The following is a 23,206-nucleotide window of genomic DNA, read 5'->3' as shown; positions in this document are numbered from 1 at the left end:
GGTTTATGATTATAACTTTTATCATACTGAAAAAGCAGATTTTGTTTTGATATGTGATAAATTTAGGGTTTCACATCAGGGAAAAGTGTAGATTATTTAGCAAATCTTGTTGGGACAAAGGCTATCTTTTCAGCAGAAGCTAGGTTCCTACTTCACACACTACATGCAAAAGTATTCCATATTGATGGAACCTTTAAACAAAAAGTAGAGTGATAAGAGCGCTAAGAATATAGACTTAGATAGAAAAGGCCTTTTTCTAGGAACATTAGTACAAAAGAAAAGATTAATAATTATGACAACAAAAGTTTTAGACTTCCCTTTTGTCAAAAACTTTGTAAATGTGATGGATGTTAACCATAAGTAGATTTATCGTGGTGATTATTTTTCAATCTATACAAGTATTGAATCATGTTGTACACCTGAAACTAATATGTTCTCCATCAGTTATGTCTCAAAAATTGTAAATAGTATTAATAGCAAACAACAAACTGGGACAAGATATGTAACGCATTTATTCCAGATAGGACTTTTTCAAACCAGCAAGTAAAGATGACCCTGCAATAGAAATGTAGATGGACAGACACAAAAGAAAAAGTATGAAGGGCTAGGAGACCTGAAAAAGTTTACAAGTGGCCAATTAAAATAATGTGCTCTCAGTGCTTGTATGTTTTTAAGAGTAATACCTGGTATTGGTGAATGAGTGAGGAACAGGTACCACATACATATTACTGAGGGTATATAAATTATAACAGCCTTTCTGGAGGCACTATGGGGACATAGAACAAAAGTCTTCTACCCAGGAATTCCATTTATCAGAATTGTTTAAAGGGAAAATACTGATTTTTTTTTTTATTTTTTGACTTTCAGAATTATTTAGAAAGAAGGAAAATTGGAAACAAACTGAATGATTTAAACAGCACCTGTTTAAGTTCAACCACTTGTTTAAGTTATGTTCACTGACATTTCATTGACAATTTTAAAGCCATTAAAAAGCACTATAGAGGGTTAGCTAATGCCTTGGGAAGATAAGTGAGAAGTTTTTAAGTTTACTAAGTTTATTAATCTTGCATTAAGTTTAAAAATTGGTTACAGAGCATTATGATATATAGGTGATTTAACTTTTTAAGAAATATTCTGCAGTGAAGATGGGTTTTTGTTTTTAAAAACATTTTACATGAGTAAAACAAAACATCTTTCACTTTTTGGAGACCAAAGAAATAAAAGGCAATGTCACTGATCTTGGAGAACTTATAATCTTTATGGGTAGGTGGAGGCTAAAATTTTTTATAATTGTTTTATGTGAATTTTAAAATAGTCACAATATAGGCATTCTTCTTCCTACTAAGGAAGGGGACATTATGGAAAAATTGGACCCTGAGTTGAACTTCCTACGATTCGAACAGAGATTTGAACATAAGAGTAACGATTATGAGGCATAAAAATGAAGAAAATGTGGCAGTCATGTTGTGTTAGGGACAGTAGGAGATAGACATTAAGATGGATACACCTGGTGTAGGAGTTCTAGGGAAGATTGGACAGAGATGCCTGAATCCCTGGTTTAAATATTAATCTTCTGCAGATTCTTCATGATCATTAGTAGTAAATACATCAGGCCTATAAGCAGCCCTGCACAGCATATGCTTGAATCCTATCTAGAATGATAACATCACTGTGTTCTAAATTGAGTCTGATTAAGCACCCATGCGTGCACACACACACACACACACACACACACACACACACAGTTCTACACAGGCCTCAGTGGAATCTGTGGTTCTCTGGAATATACTAGGATACTATAACATATTGACCTGCTAAACACTTACATCATCCATATCACATCTTTTTCTTTGTTTGTATATTAAGCCTTACTAAAGACTCTCCACAATTTTTATTGTTTTTTTATGTGTGTCATTAATAGAAACTCTGCTTAATTCTGTACCCTTTTTATAAAGCGATTCTGTCACTTCAACTTACTTAAAAGTCGAATTTTTTGGACTATGTGATCTTTATTTTAAAAAGGGGGAAAATAGAGAAACCTATGGCAAAGAAATTGAAAATCCTGCCTACTCCAACTCAGCGTTGCTGACATTTTTTTTTTAATACTTCAGTATTTTTTCTTGTTCTTTAAAATTGGGATCCTACTATACATACAATTTTATTTTTTTAAAAATTAGAGCATGCGCACACACATGAGGAGGGGGGAAGGGGCAGAGGAAGAAGCTGACTCCCCATCGCTGATTAAGGACCCTGGGATCATGACCTGAGCCGAAGGCAGATGCTTAACTGACTGAGCCACCCAGGTGCCCCTGTCCATACAATTCTAAATCATGGTTTTGTTTTTCCACTTGACATCATAACACAAGCTTTGCTGCCCCTCATAAAAACTCCTCTTATTCCTAATTTTTATACCTCTAATAACATTTTTTTTAGGTAACAAAAGTTCCTTAAATTTTTCTTTACTGTCCTTGGTGATCTTTAGATATTCTCTTCAATTAGGACTTTGTATAATAACAAAGATGGGCACTTCAGGGACTTCTCCTCTACTTGGTGTAACTTCAGAGACAACAGCTAGTACACAAGTGATTACTGACCAAATAGGTAATCAAAGGAACCTATTTGAGCCAATTTTTAAATCCGTGCTTCCCTGTCCACCCCTCCCCAAAGTATATATGCTATAAAAATAGTTGTAACTCCCTACTAACCACTCATTCAGTTATTTAGAAGAGCGACTCTATATAAAGTGTTTAGGGGAGTACCACGCACGCGGGTTCTAAGAGTTGGCTGTTACTATTCATGAAAACGCTCACTTGTGCTAGCTTGCCACCAGGGGGCAGACTGTGTTGGGAAAGAAGTGACAACCCGGCGGGAGCTGTTAAGTCTTATCTAGTACACCTTTCGTTTGTGTGCGTGCGCGCACGCGTAAGTACGTGTACCTGACTGCACAAGCAAGGACTACTCTCTGACTTCTGACTTGCCGACTAGCACTGCTACTTTTTATTCTTACAGTTCCTTGTTCTGCTGTTTAAAAGGACCATTAGCGACGTTTACTTCTGTTATAGGTGGTATAGCTTAGTATAAAGTAAAAACTTGAATGAATGTGATGAGTGGGTGGCACATTGCTAATTTCTTCTTTTGGGTAGTCTAGGCTAAAAGATTTCCCTTTGAACCAGGATAGCCTAGAGTTTGCTGTTACTTCACAAGCCAAAAAAAAAAAAAAAAAAAACGAACAAAAAACTGCATGACATCTGAAATGGGGTGGTATCGGGTCTGTTTTTAACACCAATATTTAATTTGATTCTATTTAGGATTGTAATGCTGATTGATATTTTAGTTACAAGTTTTTTTTGGGGGAGAGAGTGGCAGGAGGAGAGGTGGTTATGACATACTCATGCAGAATCTGGAAAAAGGGTGATTGTTTAACAATAAACTGATAAAGTGAAAAGGCAACATCTCAGTGTAGTTTTCTTTAATTCCTTGGTTATTTGTGGTTCTGTTGCCATGGGTGCGGTGTGTTTTCAAGATCCATCCTGTGTGTATCAACAAGTTGTATCTTTCCCACAGCTAACCCTTGATAGATACTTGGGTTTGTGTCTCTTATTGACAGCTTCTAAGATGATAGGCTCCAGAGTTGAGGAAGAGGGAGAAGGAATTATTCAGAATGTCCTTTCCTGCCCATCTTCTTCCCTCTTCACACCCTAAATGTTCTGTAGACTTTCTGAAACCATTGCTGCCCCCTGTACTTCTTAATAGCATTTAATACTTAAGGTTATTTACAGCTAACATTTTCTACATTTATTTCTAAGTCCTGTTTTCTGAGGAAATCTTGGAAACAAACATAGATCCTTTTTTGCACGTTTTCTTTTTTTAATGGAAAAAGGGTTATTGGGTTATTCCTGATTATTAATATTACCTTTGCTTAAGTAAGCATGTTGTGGGGTACTTTTCTTACATCCACACCTTCATCTTCCTTTAGTTTTTGCCATCATATTTTAATGTACTCTTACAACTACCAAGATAAACATTTAACAGATCCCAATAAAACAGATCCTAGCTTGTTCCTAGTCTCAAAACATTACTATGAGAGGCCACCTGATTTTCCGTAAATGCAATTGATAAAACAGTTAAGTGTCTTCTTGAAAATGTGGCCTGATTAATTTTATTCCTCTGGAACTATTATATTACATCTGGTAGAGAAATTGTGTTAACCTTTTTTGTTGATTAGTGAGGTCCTCAGAACATGACTATTAAAGTTGAACCTTTTATCAATCTGTCACTAATAGAAGTTTTATTAAAAACCATACCTGGGAACATCTATTACTTGAAGCCATTTTATTTTTTTTATTTTTATTTTTTTTAAGGATTTTATTTGTTTATTTGACAAAGAGAGACACAGCGAGAGAGGGAACACAAGCAGGGGGAGTGGGAGAGGGAGAAGCAGGCTTCCCGCTGAGCAGGGAGCCCGATGTGGGGCTCGATCCCAGGACCCCGGGATCATGACCTGAGCCGAAGGCAGACACTTAACAACTGAGCCACCCAGGTGCCCCTTGAAGCCATTTAAAAAAAAAAAAAGTGTATCCGAAGTATTGGGTTTATATATAGATTTACATGCAAAATATTTGAAAAAAATGCCCAGTGTCATCAGTGTGAATATAATTAAAATTTTAAAAATCAGAATATAGATGACTGAAAAGAAATCTTAATTTTCTCCTAATTCCTAAATAAGCATTCAGTGCTCAAAGTAGTTAATTTCCCTTAGCAATCTTTCAAGTAGTGAGAGAATTCGTGACCTTATTGGTTGTTATATAAAGCTCCTAAGACCACCCACTTTCTCCTCCCCTTTACCATCTCTGATGAAAACCATAACAACCCCTAAGCATGTACAGTGTGATGTAATTCAGAGGCTGCTTACTGCTGGATCTGCTTACAGGAGATTTTAGTCAGAGGAAGGGTATTGTTTTGGCAACATCTGGAAGTGAAAACGGAAGCCAGGAACATTTGGATAGCTCTGGGTTTTTTTTTTTCTTTCCCTTTTGTGTATGTGCAGTGGAATGACATTTGCTATGTAGGCATGTTTTCTCCCGCTGTTATTTCTTGGCTTTGAAGAGTACTGAGTTTACAAAGACAGTATGTGATAGTCCCTGGAAGCTGTTTCTTCTGTGAAATCTTTTCACCTGCTCTGAAGACATGTTGTTGTCTCCCAAATTCTCCTTATCCACCATTCACGTACGACTGACTGCCAAAGGATTGCTTCGAAACCTCCGACTTCCTTCAGGGTTTAGGAAAAGCACTGTCATTTTCCATACAGGTTTGTCTTGCATACATCTCTGTTGAGTGGTGCATGGGGGACATCTTGATTAACTTGCAGCTGCTTATCGGAAATTTTCTAAGGAGATACATACTTGAGGAAAGAAAGCTCTGAGAGAACAAGGCTTTCTTTGGAGAACTAGGCATTTTGCTCTTAACATTTCAATACACGAGCGTCTGATAACTTTGATTCTGTTTAAGCAGATGTGTGTTTGTTTTGTTTATAGAGAGCAGAATTTTTGCCTTGGTGCTCCCTAGCTCTTTTCTGACACGAACAAGATCTGTGAAAATCAACACCTGTTAAATTACATTTTACTTCAGATGATTTTGGAAATAGGACGTGTGTAAATTAACATTGCTCTCCTCCTTCAAGGAGGAGATGAAATGAGAGGGGTTCTATAGTTTTTCATTATGTACTTTCTCAGTGAGATTATGATAGCTTAGCTTAACATGCTGAACGATTTCTAAGTTCTAAATATTTCCAAAATTAAACATCCTGGCAGTTGTGGAGAGGTAAAAAGTGAGCCACAAAACCAAACAAAACTTAAGTTTTCCCAGCTTCCTAGTGAAAATGTTTGCAGTCACAAAAGACTGCCTTTGTATTCTCTGTGCCTAAGATGGAAGTAAATGCAGTGAATATTTTAGGCATCTGTAGACCTGCATGCTCACTTTTAGGGGATTCAATTAATTGCCTCACATTGTTCCCTTTTGTTCCAGATAATAATTGCAGTTATGGTAAATGATGTTGGTTTTATGCTGTAAAAACAGGTGTGTTATTATATTTGATTCTGGCTGGTTAGTGTTGACTGTAATAGGACTGTTTGAGTATGTAAATAGATTTTTTTTCTTGTTTCTTATTCATGTCAGCCCTGATGTGTCTTGTTTTCCATCTCTGTCCCTAGTGATTTTTTTTTCTTTCAGCTGACTGTTTTTAGTTTTCCCAGAGGCATCTCCCTTCCCTCGTGGGATATCTCTCATTTTTTCCAGGACCTTCTCATGTTTCATAACTCCCCTTGACCTGTCACTGAAGTCTGCCAACCTTTCCCTCGGCCTGAGCTGGCAGCTGAAGGTAAATGAGGTGTTAGAAGCCAGAACAGTGGCCCTCTCTCTCCAGGCCTAAATGCCTCTGTCATTTTTTCTACCTTAAAAAAAAAGGTGAAGAAATAAAAGGGTGTCTTGTATTTGCAATAACCTGTATGATCTAAAATAGCTCCAGATAGCTTTTAACTTTAAAAAAAAAAAAAAAAATCTGTGCTCCAAGTAAAAGAGAAAGTCAAACTGTACAGAGGTTCTACAATTCCAAGTGAGCCTGTGTCTTGCCCAGGCCCCCTGCCCTGAGGCCACCACTCTCCCCGGTGCTTGCAAAGCCTTCCAGTAACTTGCTCATCCTATGTAAGCCTGTGTAGATGTTTATAGACTCTTTGGTTATAAAGGAATGGTATATTATATATACTCTTCTATAGCTTGCTTTTTAAAGTTAATATATCTTAGATTTTCATGTTAACACATGTTTATCTACCTCTGCTTTTTAATAGTCATGGGGGCCGTGATCTATTTAACCGATCTTCTTCTGGTGAACATTTTAGGTCGTTTATTGTATTTTCGTGAAGCAGATAAATTTCCAAGGCAGCTTAAGCAAAAGACAAAAGACTTTTATTATCAGACTTTGACTAATAGTTGCTATTTTAGGTACCTTTTGTTTTTGGAATTTCTGTAAAAACACTTTGCAACATTTGTTTGGCTGTAGTGAAATTTTTGGAGCCTGTGTGCACCTAGAAGTGATCTAGTTTACCTTCTTTGACACCAGGAAGTCAGAGGCCCAGAGAAGTGAATTAATGTGCTCAAGGGCACAAAGGGGCAGAAATGGGATTAAAACCTGGCCCCTCTGTTTAGAACTCTTGGCTTCTAGATTTTCCTGGCTGCGACTTCTGCTGTAATTCTGTTAGATCTGGTGAATAATAATGATGAAAAAAGAGGTGGTTTTTTTTTTTCCCCCTGTGTAGGAAGCATTTAAAAATTATGTAAAGACTATAATTCTACTTATCCCCAGTAAGAATCTTTTGTGAGCTTATCCCGTATTATGTAATTTCAAGGTCTGAGACATTTCTCAGTGAAATGGATACTGAAGTCCCTGCATGTAATCTTATGGGCTATGAGCTGTAACTCGTGTTTGTATTCTTAATAAAGTGAGTGCTGTTGGCCTTGGTTGCCAGAGTGGCAGCGTGGGATTCTAGAGCTAGAGTAGTGGCTCAGTGTAAAAACAAATAGAGATTTAAAAGGGTAGAGTCTTAGGTTCTTAAAACCAATTAGTCGTGGATAAATGAGGAAGAACAGTGATTCAACTGTGACTGATGTTATAGGGCAGGATAAAGGAAAAACATGGTGTCATGAGTATTAACTGAATTTGGGCGATAAAGGGAGAATGAGTTTAGATAAGATGAATTTTCAGGTGTCATACATCCAGGGTTTTTAATCTATAGCCAGAAAAATTCATAGCATTTGAGGTTAAGGGGACCTCAGAAGTCATCTCACCTGATTCCTTTATTTTGTAGCTCTGTGTGTTACTAGCTTGGTTACTAGCAGAACTAAGGCTACAACCCCAGGCTCTTGGAATCCATATCTAGTGCATGTGACTTCTGATCTCAGGGTTGTGAGTTCGATTCCCATGTTGGGTGTAGAGATAACTTAAATAAAAACTTAAAAAAAAAAAAATTTGTTTAAAGTAAGCTCTATGACCAGCATGGGGCTTGAACTCAAGACCCTGAGATCAGAAGTTGCATTCTCTACTGACTGAGCCAGCCGGGTGCCCACTTGCACCTTTTTCCAGTCTTTTACATTGCAGGATTTATTCATTCATTTCATAAGTGAATACCTATTAGACACGGACTGTGTGCCAGGTTCAATGCTAGATGCTAAAATATAACCAGGACTAAGTCACACATGGCTCCTGCCTGCACACAGCCCATAATTAAACAGAACGTCAAGTGATTACAGTAGGACATGGACTAGACAATAGGCAGCTCCTAGCAGGTAAAGCTAACTTTATCGAGGTCTTCCAGAAGAAGTGCCGGTTAAGCTGGAATCTCAGGATATGTGGAGTTAGCCAAGACACAGAAAGTGCTCAAGGCGAGCATACAGCATGGGAAAGCCTCGAGCTAGGAAGAGGATGGCTCCTTCAAGGAAACTAAAGAATTTTAATATGTCTGAGCATAGAATGTAGACAGAGAGGTGCTAGCAAGAAGGAGGGTGATCACAGGGACCCAGGCGGACCAGGGCCCCTTTATTGAACCCCTATATAAGGGGACACTGTGTGCTCCAGTACGTTGTTCTTGGGTGGCACCCCTTCCCAGAATGTGTTGTCGAATCCAGGAGGTCGTGGCCTCTGTAAATAGGGGAAGACAAGGAAAAGTGAATTTGTCAGCATTCTGAGTGATGTTGCAGGATGTCAAGCACAGATGAAGATCTCCACGTCAGGGAACTGCTAATCTTCTAAGAAGTCCAGAAGTGATTTCAGTGGCTTGCCAAAATGCTGGCAATAGTCTCTCTTGCCAAAATAGGCAGCTCTATTTCAGAATTTTGCCTCTGCGTATGGGTTCTCATTTTATAACGAGTCATGGAAGGAAAAGAATCTTCTTAGTTGAAATATTCCTTACCACCAGTTTTATTAGAATTCAGTTTCTCTTTCAAGCTGGAGATACCTGTATTTATTATGAAAAGTACCATTTTGAACCTCAAAGAGTTAATATATTTTTTGATTGAAGTGAAGGCAGTTCACTGCACTTGGATTTCTTTTTGCTGAGCTAGTGAGATTAAAAGTTATTATGGGGCGCCTGGGTGGCTCAGTAGGTTAAGCTTCTAGCTCTTGATTTCTGCTAAGGTTTCAGGGTGGTGAGATCCATCCCTGAGTCATCTTTCATGCTGGATGTGGAACCTGCTTAAGATTCTGTCTCTCCCCCTCTCTCCCTCTGTAAAGAAATAAATGAAAGCAATTATAGCAAAGGGGAGGGGTGTAGTACATATATACTGAGGAGGGGCAGAAGGATTGTTATTTTTAGAGAGACAGTGGTGGGGGCAGAGGGTGAGGGAGAGAGAATGTCAAGCAGACTCCCCACTGAGCGCAGAGCAGAATCAGGCTCAATCTCAAGACCCTGAGGTCTTGAGATCATGACCTGAGCGCTCACCGACCGAGCCACCTTGGCTCCAGAGGAGGGGCGGAAGTATTATTAATGGAACAAGATATTTACTTAAAGCCACACTAAAGAGAGTCATTTAGACCGTTCAGTAAGAACGGGGCAGAATACGAATAAATTTGTTTAATTAGAATGAAACTCCCCAAATTATGTTTGGTATTCATTTTTGAGGCTGTAAAGAATTGCTTTTAGCTGCAGTTTGAGACAGCTTAACTAAGAAGTAACTTATTTGTTTCACCTAACTTGTTTGTTTCACCTACAGTGTTGTTCAGTGGCTCAGCAACGTCAGGATCAACATCTCTATTTTCTTGGCTCCCTCCTCCTGTTGCCTCGCGGTCTCACGATTGCTGCTCCAGGCAGGAAAGAAAAAAAAAAGAAAGAAGAGAAAGGGGTGGGTGGGTGGTGCCAAATCACAAAGCTTACGTCTCATTGGCTAACTTGCAGTCACATGACTGGCTACCTGCGCGCGAGGCTCTGGAAGTGAGTGACTTCTCCATTCTCAAGAGCATGCAGGTACAAGACAGGTTAGAGCCTTTTGATGGTATCTGACCCAGCGAGGGTCAAACCCTTAGTTCTCAAAAGCTGATATTAGCTGCTTAAAAGTAAGGGGAGTATATCATTTAACAAGCCTGACCTTGCAACAGACTTTGTTATTTTTTTTTTTTTTCTCTTTCATAACGTGGATGGGTTTTGGTAATGATTACCTATCTTGTAATTATTTCAATTAAACACTTTGAAGTCACTTTGGACATATAGATAAGTATTTGATTTTGATGTTAAATGAAGTAATTTTCAGTGATAATACATTGAGAAAGAATGTCTCAACTCGACATATGGCTTTTATATATTTAAAATGTGTTAAAGGTTAATATTTTTATTCGTACATTTGTGGTAAGTATTGCCAAGGTGACGCTAAATAAACTTGAATTTCTCTTTTGTTTCTCACACTACGAAATTCAGAAGTCAATGAGGCCATTTTAGAAGGCTTCCATAAAAAAACAGATGTATTAGAACTTGTGTGTAAAAAGTTAAAAGATTCAATCATTTGTAGATTACAAAAGACATCAAAGGGACCAAATTCAAGAATAACAGATGAGAGACATAGCCTTCCACCACTCCCTTGGTCCTGTACTGTGAATCCACATTCTTCTTTCGGCTTCCTTGAAAGCAGGCTTGAAGATCTTGCTGGCCTTTTGCCACACTGATAAGCACTTACTGAGAACTGATGTTGTGAATGGCGTTAGGCTAAAAACATTTGTCATAGATCGATACTAAGCTCCGGTCGCTGTGGCGGTCTTCGAGCCACAGCTTTGCTATGACACTAAAAAGGGCCATTTTGTAGTTAGAGCAGTCTACTTAAGAAGGCAGTGTTGTGTTAAACCAACTTTCATTCATAATAGGTAATGTTTTGATAAGTTTTTTTTTTTTAAGGATTTTATTTATTTATTTGTCAGAGAGAGAGAGAGCACACAAGCACGGGGAGTGGCAGGGAGAGGGAGAAGCGGGCTCCCTGCTGAGCAAGGAGCCCGATGCAGGACTCGATCCTAGGACCCTGGGATTAGGACCCGAGCCGAAGGCAGACGCTTCACCCAAGTGTCCCATGTTTTGTTAAGTTTTTTAAAAGTTAGATGTAACTCACATGTTTCACATAGCTGAAGTTTTACTACACTAAGTTGTGTTTTAATGTAGGAATCTATTTTCTCCCAAACATGGAAAGTACATCATACATTACAGTTTGGAGTTGGATTCAGGATAGGAAAATTGCAGTGTCTTTCACCAGGAGCAACTAGAGGAATATGGCAAGAAAATTTAGTAAATACATAATTAGAACAATTGAAATATTCTGAGAGAGTTCTGGTTAATAGAGAATCACCCTATAAATAGTACAGATTATAATACTTTGTCTTAGCTCTAAAACATGTTTTAGAGCTAAAAATGGTTCATTAACAGTATATGCACATTATTTATTAGGTAAAAAGATGTCGATGTGGCTTTAAATCTTTCCGACATTGAGCATCATTTTTCTGTGTTCATCTTAGGTGATATGTTGAGTTATTTTAGCATGTGAGAATCCTTTTTATAAATAGCAATTATCTAGCTCTTGGGAAAATTAAGACCAATAGAGCTTTCTTTTGGGTGAGAGACTTGCCTTTTTCCCTTTGTTCTCTGGTGACCCGAGTTTGAGGCACCTGTCTCTTCAATTTTTTTTCTTTAACTGGTTAGTATTTTGATCGAATTACCTTCTCTTTTTTATTGTTTGTGTCATAAAAATTTCTAATGTTGGTTGTTTTAATTAGCTGTTTTTCATTTCAACTGGAAGATAGTCTGTGGTCTGTAATACACATTTTTGACCCACTTTGTCACAGTTGGGCACCTTTTTCCCCCCACATTTAGGTCTTATGCCTGCATGTGCCTGGATTCGGTCATGCTGTTTCCCTGGGTCTCCTGTTTTTTCAACATAGGATTGCAGCAACCCAGATGCAGGGGTTAGGGACATTATCTGTGGCTGTGAGTGAGCACTGACCCACAGGGGATGGCCTCACGGCACAACGGTGACCTCACGTGAGCTGGCTAGCTCGAGATGTAAAAGAGAGGGGATAGCGTTCAAAAATTCCAAGCTAGCAAATGCGCTTGAGGTAGGAACTGCAAAGCGAAGGGCTTCGTAGACTTTTTGGTCTTGTTTTGGAATCTGTTCCTAGTGGTGACAAAAATGTTGTTCTCGGTGCTGCATTCTTCTGTGTGTTAAATTAAAAAGGACACCTTGTGGGTGTATGTCAAAATTACTGAAATCAAAAGAACTGCTTGGTGTAAGCGGGCTCTGGGATGTCAAGCAGGTTTTTAGCTGCCTATTCATTTGGGTAAGTCAAAATGATCATTAAGACAAAAACAAAAAACAAGTCCACATGAAGGCTAGAATTTAATATTTTCGGTAATTTGTTTAATAATAAAGGGGGGGGCGCCTGGGTGGCTCAGTTGGTTGAGCGACTGCCTTCGGCTCGGGTCATGGTCCTGGAGTCCCGGGATTGAGTCCCACATCGGGCTCCCTGCTCAGCAGGGAGTCTGCTTCTCCCTCTGACCCTCCTCCCTCTCATGCTCTCTGTCTCTCATTCTCTCTCTCGCAAATAAATAGAATCTTTAAAAAATAATAATAATAATAATAATAATAAAGGGGGAAAAGCCAGTACCAATGACTGCTGTCTTGAGAAACAGCATCTCATTCACATTGGTGGGAACTTGGTGGGTGATATATATTTTATTCCTTTCCTTGTGCTCTGTGAAAAGTCCTATCCAGTTTGCTCATCTACAGTGAGTATAACAAGAGATACTTGTTTCCTATTTAGGTTGAAATAAAAATTCAGATTTTTCCTCTATTTTTGGATGAAATTTTGATGAAATTCCACTGTTTCTGATGAAATTTTGATGTTAGATGATTACAGTTAAAATATTTACATTCAGTATCTTTGGAACTATTAGTGTTACAGGCCTAAAATTGTAGTACTTGCAAATTTTTTGCTCTGTTCCATTTTTATGCTCTTTTAGTCCTGAAATTCATAAACTTAACATTAAGGTGAACTTCTAGATTTTTTAGAGAACCAATAAATCGAGGGAGGTAATATCTTCTTAAAAGTATTCCTGGATGTAATGAATTTGTTTCCTTTGTAGTTAGTAGTCCATTTTAAGAACATGAAAGATCTGCGTATTTCCTGCCAGCTACATGGAAAATGGTTATAGGTCAAGTTTGGAATTTTTTTTTTTTTTTTTGAGGAAAAATTGCGTAAGCATAATTATTCTGAGATGGGAGTTTTTAATATGAATATACCTTCTGTTCTGTAATCTGCTTTTAAAATTTTAAAAAGAAAAACCCTTTTACATGTAATACAAACTGTTGCAACAAATTCTGACTATATATAGTAATGACAAAATATAGTATTGTAAAATTTTAAATGCTTAGGTGTCTTAAAGTCTTACCCTCCACCCCAAAGAGAATTAACTTGGGTAATTTTAAAAGTCTTAATATCATTTTCGTGAGCTTGAATTGTTCCATGTAAATAAATGCCATACCTACCTAGAATAGAAAAAATTGTATGTGGCTTCTAAATTGTGATTACTATTAATTCTTTCAGAGTAAACAAATAAAGGAACACTATAAAGGTTTAAATAAATTTAAGGTAATAAATTGATGACATGAATGACAACTTAAAAAAACATCTTGGTGAGATGATACAGATTACCAGGGATTTACTAGTCCGTTGATACAAGTAGGAAGTATGTGTTCATACATTTGCATTAGGGGCAGTATTCAGGACAGTAGCAGATAAAGAGCTGATTGCTCCTCAGGAAAATGACACGGTGGATGATTAAATTTGGAGAGTATTATGGAGCAGGTGAGTCTAGAAGGGATCCTTTTTGGAGCCTAAAGAGCAGAGTGTCAGTGTCGTAACGCCTTCCTCACTGTGTCCCACGCCAGACTCTCCCTCTCTCCGCCCTCGCTCTCATCCCCACATGCTCATCTACTCCTCTTGTGTTATTTCCTAGCTGGAAACTCATGACTCCTCCCAGGCTCCCCTTGATCGAACTGGTCAGGACCCCTGTTCTGCCTCATAAACACTGTTTCCTGCCTGTTCTCACTGCCACAGACCCATGGCTTCTCTGGGCCTCCCTCCTGACCTGCCCGTGCACCTCTCCTCTCTTTCACGGTGCCCCCAGACCCCTGTTCAGTGTCGCCCTCTGCCACCTCCATGATAAAACCTTATGTCACCCTGACTGTGCTTCAGCCACCTTGTTGTGCTTTAACTCTGGGAGTACACAGGGCGTCCATACCCCGGCGCCTCTGCTGGCCTTTACTCCTTATCTGTCTGCCAGATGTGCAAATGCCCATGCAAACTCGGCCTCCTGAACCCTTTGCTGACTGCCCCAGATCTAGGTGTTTCTCCATCTGGACTCTCACCACACTCTCCACGCAATTCTGTCAGCTAATGATCAAATCATATTGCCATTGCTGATGGCATCTCTCTCACTGATGCATGCAAGTTCCTTAAGAGCAGGGACCAGTTTGTTAGAAGCACATCCAATTGACATTTACTGAATGAACAGTAGTCATTTGGGTGATTGGTTATAACTGGATCCTCCCTCTTATTAGAACATGTATTTCCCAGTAGTTTCCATTTAATGCTTTGCTTCCGTGGGATATCTCAGGGTAAGCGCCCATCATCCAATGCCTAGGAAATGAACTGAAAGAACTTATGTAGAGATAGGTGTCCCTTTTAAGGGTTTTAGGAGTGCTGGGTCAGGTCAAGGAAGAAAGAATAGAATCGGTTGTCTGTCCAGAGCACTGGCAGAGATGGAGAGGGCCCTCACCAGCCCATTAGTTCATTACCTACATTTTATTACCTCACACATACTAGTTTTCAGTGCAGATAGGTGGATTCTGTGAGAACTGAACAGGAAGAGATGAATACTAGGGAACCACGATTCAGCCAAGATGCCGGCGGTCTTCATGCATGCCTGTCCACCACCGCCTTCCTCTACATGCCTCCCCTCTCCCCCACAGGACACCAGGACAGGTCCTACCACCACCCAGCAAAGTTATCATGGGAGATTTCGAAAAATACTTAGTGACCAAATGACAAGGTCAATAGGTATACAAAAAAACTAGGCAAGGTTAGTTATTAAATGCAGTGTATAGTTTTGCATTTCGTGGAAGCCAAGGCAAACTATTCCTGCAGGTCTTGTCTCTTACTTGACTTTACCATTTGGAAAGGCTTGTTTGGCCTTAAGATAGATGTGTCTTCAGCAGGTAATAGGTTGGTCCACGTCTTAATGGTTAAGTTTTTCTCAAAAACCTTTTTGTCTTGACTTGGGGATCTATATGCCTGAGTGACTAGAACCTGAAAAGGGGGCCTGTTCCTCTTTACCCAACTACTTTCTTCAAGATGATGATAAATAAGTTTATTAGACTAGTTTGAAATTTTATTAAATTGAGGTTTTGGAGTAGAAGGAACAAAGATAACAAACAGTGTTATCCAATTGTTTTCAAGTAAGCACATGTCTTTGATTCATGACTTTTGTTTTCCTGATGGAGGTTTCAATTTCATTAGAGTAAGTCCCAGGACGATTGGATCAGACATGATATTGGTAATTATCTTGTTGACAGATATCCAAATCTATGTAGAAGGTAATATGCAATTTTAAGGGTTTCTGACTAAGTTGATTCTTTGAAATCACATGTCCTGTTAATGGGTATAATAAATTATATTTTTAAATACAGCTGCATTGCCAGAATGGTAACATGTTAAAAAAGGGGACATGGGCAAATTTGGTTCATATTTTAATTTCCTACAAATCATGGTTCCTGTAGGACTTAAGGGAAACTATTTTTTAGTATTATGAAGTACCCTTTTTATGAGCATTTTGGCTTTGAGCATCATTGGAGATTTTTGCGTCATTTCTGATCTTCAGTTTGGCCAGGAGTGAGGAGGGGGGGAAGATGCTCAAACTAGGTCATCAGCTACCATGTGGCACAATTTTGTCCTTAGGGAGCACAGTATATGGAGCAGAAGATTGAGGTCACAAGTTGATTTTCCAGCTCTAGGTAGAGGGCAGTCTGTTTGCTTATTTGCTCTTATGTTAAATTTTGAAGACATGTACTCTTAGAAGGATAGTATGTCAGTGTTTTCTTTCCTCCTTAAATGTAAATGTATTTTGAGTTGTCACATATGACAAAACCTGTATTATTTAGATTTTTGTCTCTATTTCCCAAGGAAGAAACATGGATTGTTTTTTTGTAGCTAAGTGTTAACAATTTAAGTGCTCAGAATTTAGTTTAACCACCTTTATTTTTTTTTAAAGATTTTATTTGTGAGAGAGAGAGCGAGCACGTGTGCATGAGTGAGCATGAACAAAAGCAAGGGGAAGAGGTAGGCAGAGGGAGAAGTAGGCTCCCCGCTGAGCAGGGAGCCCGATGCAGGGCTCCATCCCGGGACCCTGGGATCATGACCTGAACCGAAAGCAGATGCTTAACTGACTGAGCCACCCAGGCATCCCCAATTTAACCACCTTTAAAAAATACTTTTCTAATTTTGAAAAGGTGGTATGTTTACCCCATGATTAAAAAGTATAGAAAATATATTAGAACACCTTGTATCTCTCTGGTTCCTATTTTCTGAAAAGGTAAACAGTGTTAGTACTTGTATGTGTATTATGCAGTAATTTTGTTATGAACTTACAAGCAAAATGGAAAATGTGCTCTTATATTTTCATCATCACACGGCAGAGCATTCTGTCTACAGTGCTCTTTACTGTGGTTTTCTCATTTACAACAGAGCATGTCCTAGTTCTCCGTTACAACTGTGATATTTCACTATATAAATGTACCATAAGTTTAACCAATCTTCTATATGGACATTTGGGTTGCTTTTTGATCTTGTCCTTTGCAAACAAGTTTACAGCGGAAATCCTTCAGTTAATGTCATTGAATTCCCATGTAGGGTTCACAATAGGATAAATTCTTGCTGACCAGCTATAAATTCACTAGTTGATGCTAGGGTGTGTTAGAGAAGGCTTATCATAAAGCTTTTATTGTTTTTAAACGTCAGTTAAAGTTATGCAGACGGACATGACCAGAATTGTTTTAAATGTTTGGATGAGATTCTTGGTGGGTAGCATGGAAAACTGTATCATGGTGTACAGGTCAGACAGTTCCAGTCACTACCTGAGGCAGAGCGGCGCTGTGTTCTAGGGGTGGCGTTTGAGGTCTTCATGGCTGGATAAGTAAGAGCGCATGCTGATACGAGGGGCTCCCCTCTTGAAATGCCAGGTCTCCAGCCATTAAGAAAGCCAGAGAGAAGGACAGCTTTTCCTGAAATGCAGGTGCCACCCTCCTCTGCTTCCCTTGTTAGAGTCAATGCCTCAGCCCTGCAGCTGCAGGTGAAACAGTGACCAGGCAAAGCACAGATGAAAAGCAGCTAAGCACCAAGAGCCTTGCGCGACTGGGGTGCAGTCAGACTCGGGCACTTGATGCTTTCCAGGGGGTACCGTAACAAACACTACTTACTGTTCATTCTAGCGTGATCTTAGCAGGATTCCTACTACAGTGTTGGGTCCTAGAGAACTTTCTAAACTTTCAAAGAGTATACATGTCCTGACACTGTTAACAGTTCCAAAATATGGAGAAGAGGACTTTTATAAATACAGATGCCACTTTGTTACGAAAAGCCAAAGCAACCAAAATAGAATAAAGGAAATGTATAGTCACCAGTCTCACTTGTGGACCTAAGCCAAACGAATCCTCAGCAGCAAACTAGGGAAGAGCTTACACTGTTGGACTGACATACCTGAAAAAATTAAGTTTGTTTTGGGGGATGGGGTGGGGTTGTGAAATGGGTCAACAGGGTCAAAAGGTACAAACTTCCAGTTATAAAATAAATAGGTCCTGAGGATGTAACGTACAGCACAGGACTAGAGTTGATAATACTGTATTGTGTATTTGAGACTTGTTAAGAGAGTAGAATTTAAAGTTCTCATAAGAAAAAAAAAGGTAGCTATGTCTGGTAACATGTTAACTAGACTGTTAGGGTGATCATTTCCCAGTATATACAAACAGTGAATCATTACCTTACACATCTGAAACTAATATGATATTAAATGTCACTTTTACCTCAGAAAAAAGGGGGAGGGATTACATTTCAGATGATTAAAAAAAGATTAAAAGAAAAGAATATGTCTTAGGAATTTGAAGCCACTGTGGCTTAAAAGCCTTTAACAAAATGGATCGGGTGGGAGGATGGGCTATCCTGGTGATGGGTATTAAAGAGGGCACGTTCTGCATGGAGCACTGGGTGTTATGCACAAACAATGAATCATGGAACACTACATCAAAAACTAATGATGTAATGTATGGGGATTAACATAACAATTAAAAAAACTGGAAACAAAACAAAAAGGATCAAATTAAATAGAAGCTAGTAAAAACCATAATGGTTTCAGAGCCTAATATAGAATCAGCAAATCCCACTTGTATTTCCTAAACACTTCAAAAACAGTGTGGACAGATTCTTAACATGATGTAGAGGTATTATTTTAAAATCTATATACATTGAGAAACATAGTTAATCTTAAGCCAAGATAAAAATAAAGCTATCTACTTTAAAATAATGTTAGTAATGGAATTGACCGGGGCGCCTGGGTGGCTCAGTCGTTAAGCGTCTGCCTTCGGCTCAGGTCATGATCTCAGGGTCCTGGGATCGAGCCCCGCATCGGGCTCCCTGCTCCGCGGGAGGCCTGCTTCTCCCTCTCCCACTCCCCCTGCTTGTGTTCCCTCTCTCGCTGTGTCTCTCTCTGTCAAATAAATAAATAAAATCTTTAAAAAAAAAAAAAAATAATGGAATTGACCATTTAATAAGAAAAAAAGATAATATCAAGTAATTTATCCAAACAATATTACTAGCAAATACTTTATAGTAAATTGTAAAAATGTAATACAGTGAAAGAAATTTAGTTTATACAAAGAAACCAAACATAATATATAGCTATTGCCTCACTTTGGAATAAGAAATAATTTGAAGGAAAATATAAAATCTGGTGTTACAAAAGGAGTACCTATATTTTGAACCTGAAGGTGGAAAAACAATGTTTAATAAATTTATCTCCCTATGAAATAATGTACTAGAACCTGACTAGTGAAATTCATCTGGAAGTCTCAGTAGGCAAGAATTTTAAAGAATGTTTTCTTCAAAAATGTTAATATAAAATACTTATATCTCAGATTTTGTAAATTATAAACTAACAGTTTTAAAACTCTAATATTGTGTTAAATAATAAAGTTAATTAGCATAGAAATTCTAGAAAGAGAATCAAACATTGTTAAGGGATTCAAGGAATGATCAACTCAAAGCAATCTATCAATAAATAAATGATTATTTCAGTTAAGTATTGGTAGGACATAGAGCAGTGATGTCAGGAGAATGCATTTATATCTGCAGTATGTTACAGGAAATTCTAGATGGTCAAAGAGTTAAAAGCTGTTTTTGGATGTTCTGTTTGTATAAAATCATATAAAACTATAAACACATAAGTTTGTACAAACATATAAAACACAGATGTTTATCTACATGTAGGTTTATTGAAAGGAAGAGTTACCAAATAACAGGCTTGATATAATAAAGTAACATTTTATTACAATTACTGCATAAATGATTGTTTTTAGTTTTATATTAGATCTCCACCCCATCTCCACTTTCCAAGGTGGGTGACAACGGTAGAGAATGGGTGTTGGAGGCCTAAGTTCTGACTTTGAATCTGTCCCATAGATGCCATCGCACATAGGCAAGGTCCTTCCCACCCTGGAACCTCACTTTCCCTATGGAGAGTTACTGAGTGGATGAAAGAGGGGAAAAATGAGAACTATGTAATTATTATAATGTTACATGAGAAATAGAACTCCTAAGAACCTTTTAGGAAATGACATGAAATAAAGGAATACTAATTTCAGATACTTTGACAAACTGTAAAATATTTAGATTATTTTTCATTAATTAGTTCATTAATATGTGACTCTATAAAGTTCTCCCTTCAGGACTTTAATATTAGGACTATGAACTTGGTCGCTTTCTTCATGTGCTTTGGAAATGGCAGTTAGTACTAAACAGCTATTAATGATTAGTAAGAAAGACTAATGGACAAATACTTTCCCCTTCTCTTGAAGTATTTTTATTTATTTATTTTTTTTTAAGATTTTATTTATTTGACAGAGAGACACAGTGAGAGAGGGAACACAAGCAGGGGGAGTGGGAGAGGGAGAAGCAGGCTTCCTGCTGAGCAGGGAGCCCGATGCGGGGCTCGATCCCAGGACCCTGGGAGCCAAAGGCAGACGCTTAATGACTGAGCCACCCAGGCACCCCAATTGAAGTATTTTTATTTTTTTTTTAAGATTTTATTTATTTATTCGTAAGAGACAGAGAGAGGCAGAGGGAGAAGTAGGCTCCCTACTGAGCAGGGAGCCCGATGCGGGACTCGATCCCAGGACCCTGGGATCATGACCTGAGCCGAAGGCAGATGCTTAGCCATCTGAGCCACCCAGGCACCCCCGACTGAAGTATTTTTAAAACACAAAAGATACTTTAGTCATTTTAGAACAGTGAATTATCAAGTATTAATACAAATATGAATTGTTTAACCATAGAAAGTACCATAGAAAATGAGAGCCTTCTCCCCCCCCACCACCCACTGTATTAAAATAAAGTATATTTTAAATATACTTTAAAATAAAATATATTTTTATTTTAAAGAATATATTGAGTGTTTTTTGTCATTGGTTCTTGGAGCATGAATACTGAGGTTTGTTTATTTTCCTTCAAGAAATTAGTTTTCCTCCCCCCTGAAAAATTGGAGAAAATAATTTCTGTCTGTAAAATTTTCTTAGGTTGGTTTGTTATCACAGAATATGAATGTCATAGGGAATGCCTCTGAAAACAAGGGAACATTTTTTTTTTCTTAGTTTCTTGTGTCTTTTTCTTTTCATGTTTTGTTTTGATTACTTGGCCTACTTACTTCAAGAAGCTAAGCAGCTTGTTTTGTGTTCTTCCAATTCTGTTTGATATTTAAAGTGACTGAGGCATTTGGAATCGTTCCAACACTGAACAGTTTTTCATTTAAAATAGAGTAATTCCCAGGACACCAGGGCATAGATAGTGAATAATCACTTAGCACAGCATCTTAGTTGGATTTGGAGTATTAGCATGAGCTTAAAAAAAAAAAAAAACCACAGGCCATTATTAGTACTTGGAGAGGGGAAAAACAATAAAGCTTGTGTTTCATAGAAAACGGAAAAGGATAGTCAAGAATATAGTACTTTTAGCAGCGAACTTAAGGGGCAAAATATGAGTAGATTTTCAATATATGTAATGATTTATTAGAGATTAGGAAATGACTCATCAGCAGTACAAATCCTTGTAATGACCAGGCCATCAGCAGGAAAGGATGGGAAGTTTGTAGAAAATGTGTAGGAGGAAGGAGAGGCATTGAAAGTCCAATCACTTGTGTTTTCCTTTCAGTATATGTGATCACAATACAGAGTCAGAGGACTTGTCACAGTCACATTACTGTACCAATTTACCTAGAAAATCAGAAACTACCATATGAACATTATTTTGCACGCAGTTTTCATGTTTCTGGATTGCTAAATTCACACGTAGTTCTCTGCCCTATGTAAATCTTTTAAAGTCAGAGCTAAAGACCTTGCCTGTGTTTATAAATTCCAAACATCTATATATTTGATTAGTTCCTGCTCTGATCCATATGCTTTCCTTATGTAAACATAGCTTAAATGCATTTCTGTGGCTTGTCTAGTTGGTTTTGAACCCAGGTGGTAGTGATTATAAAAATTAAAATCTCATATTTTCCTATGTATACTTATTCCTTTTACAGTTGAAAAGGGCAGGCAAAAGAATCCCAGAAGTTTGTGTATCCAGACACAGACGTCTCCAGATGTGCTGTCCTCTGAAAAAACACTTGAATTGGCTCAATATAAAACAAAATGTGAAAACCAAAGTGGATTTATCCTGCAGCTCAAGCAGCTTCTTTCCTGTGGTAATATCAAATTTGAAGCATTAACAGTTGTGATTCAGCACCTACTCTCTGAGGTAAGGATGTCTACCCTCGAAAGAGTCTTTTCTCATTGAGGTGAGAGGCGCAGGAGGGGGGCAGTATTCACGCTTTTGTCTTGGGAATACTTTTCAGTTAATGAATGGTAAGAGCAGATATAATTCACCCAATTATGCTTTGTCATCTCACTTGATACCTGAGTCACTCTCTAGAAATTTGGGATTGAAACATTTCTACTACCTTCTTTTTGTTTCCAGAATCACTTAGACCAACAACGGCATAAGATAATTGTTATACTTTATACGCCTTCAGCGCATATTAGCATTATCAGTTTTTTAACTTAATTTTTTGTCTAACTGTACACAGCTTTCTGTATTACCTTTAATTTAATGCTTTGAAAAATGAGATTGATTATATTTGTGGGTCAAAGAACACTTCTGAGGTAACTCCCAGTATGGGTCTGGGGACTCTTTGAGAATTTCCGTCCATTCCTAAAATAGTTTGTGGTACAAATGCAAAACAGATTTTCTTTGCTTACTTATTCTTCCCTGACATTCTCCAAGGATGTTAGTTCAGGGACTAGTTAAAATTCATTGAGAAAACCAAGTTTCTGTGAACTATGCTACTGGCCTAGCAACAGAAACTGCAATTATCTAAGGGGAAACGCTGGGATGAGATCATAGTTGAGCTCTTTAGATATTTTTTTGAATATTATTTGAGAGAGAGAGTGCGCGCGCACATGCTTGAGCTGGGGGAAGGAGCAGAGGGAAAGACTCTCAAGCAGACTCCCTGATGAGCAAGGAGCCCAACCCAGGGCTCGATCTCATGACCCTAAGATCATGACCTGAGCCGAAATCAAGTCAGAGGCTTAACCCACTGAGCTACCCAGGCTTTTAAAATATTTAAAATATTTTTAAATCATAGTCTAAAAAGATGGGTATTACGTAACATCTCGAGAAGAAAACTGTTCAATTTGCTTGTTCTGTAGTTCAGTTCAATCCAACAAACGTACGTTCCTTTCCTACAGAAGCTGCTGGGATACCGTTACCAGTCTGGGGCAGGGGAGCCGGGCACCTGCTCTGTGCCTTCGCAAGTTACCAAGCTAATAG

At 38.3% G+C, this 23,206-nt stretch overlaps 1 protein-coding gene across 12 annotated transcripts in view; it reads left to right on the top strand.

Moving 5' to 3' along the window:
* The window catches only part of MTUS1 (microtubule associated scaffold protein 1), a 166,168-nt gene that overhangs the window by 108,332 nt on the left and 34,630 nt on the right, over positions 1-23,206 (top strand). For 6 of the 12 annotated variants that reach the window (XM_078069689.1, XM_078069695.1, XM_078069694.1 and 3 more), the window contains 2 exons: positions 9,760-9,888; positions 21,921-22,135. In XM_078069689.1, the coding sequence (XP_077925815.1) occupies positions 9,760-9,888; positions 21,921-22,135 (344 nt within the window). Of the gene's footprint in view, positions 1-4,459; positions 5,309-9,759; positions 9,889-21,920; positions 22,136-23,206 lie in introns of those variants that run through there. The other 6 variants (XM_078069697.1, XM_078069696.1, XM_078069693.1 and 3 more) reach the window with 3 other exon arrangements.

Source organism: Halichoerus grypus, chromosome 3 (assembly GCF_964656455.1).
Source record: "Halichoerus grypus chromosome 3, mHalGry1.hap1.1, whole genome shotgun sequence".
In the NCBI taxonomy this organism is placed as follows: Eukaryota; Metazoa; Chordata; class Mammalia; order Carnivora; family Phocidae; genus Halichoerus; species Halichoerus grypus.
The sequence above is the reverse complement of the archived record's forward strand: the minus strand, read 5'-3'. Positions and strand labels throughout refer to the sequence as shown.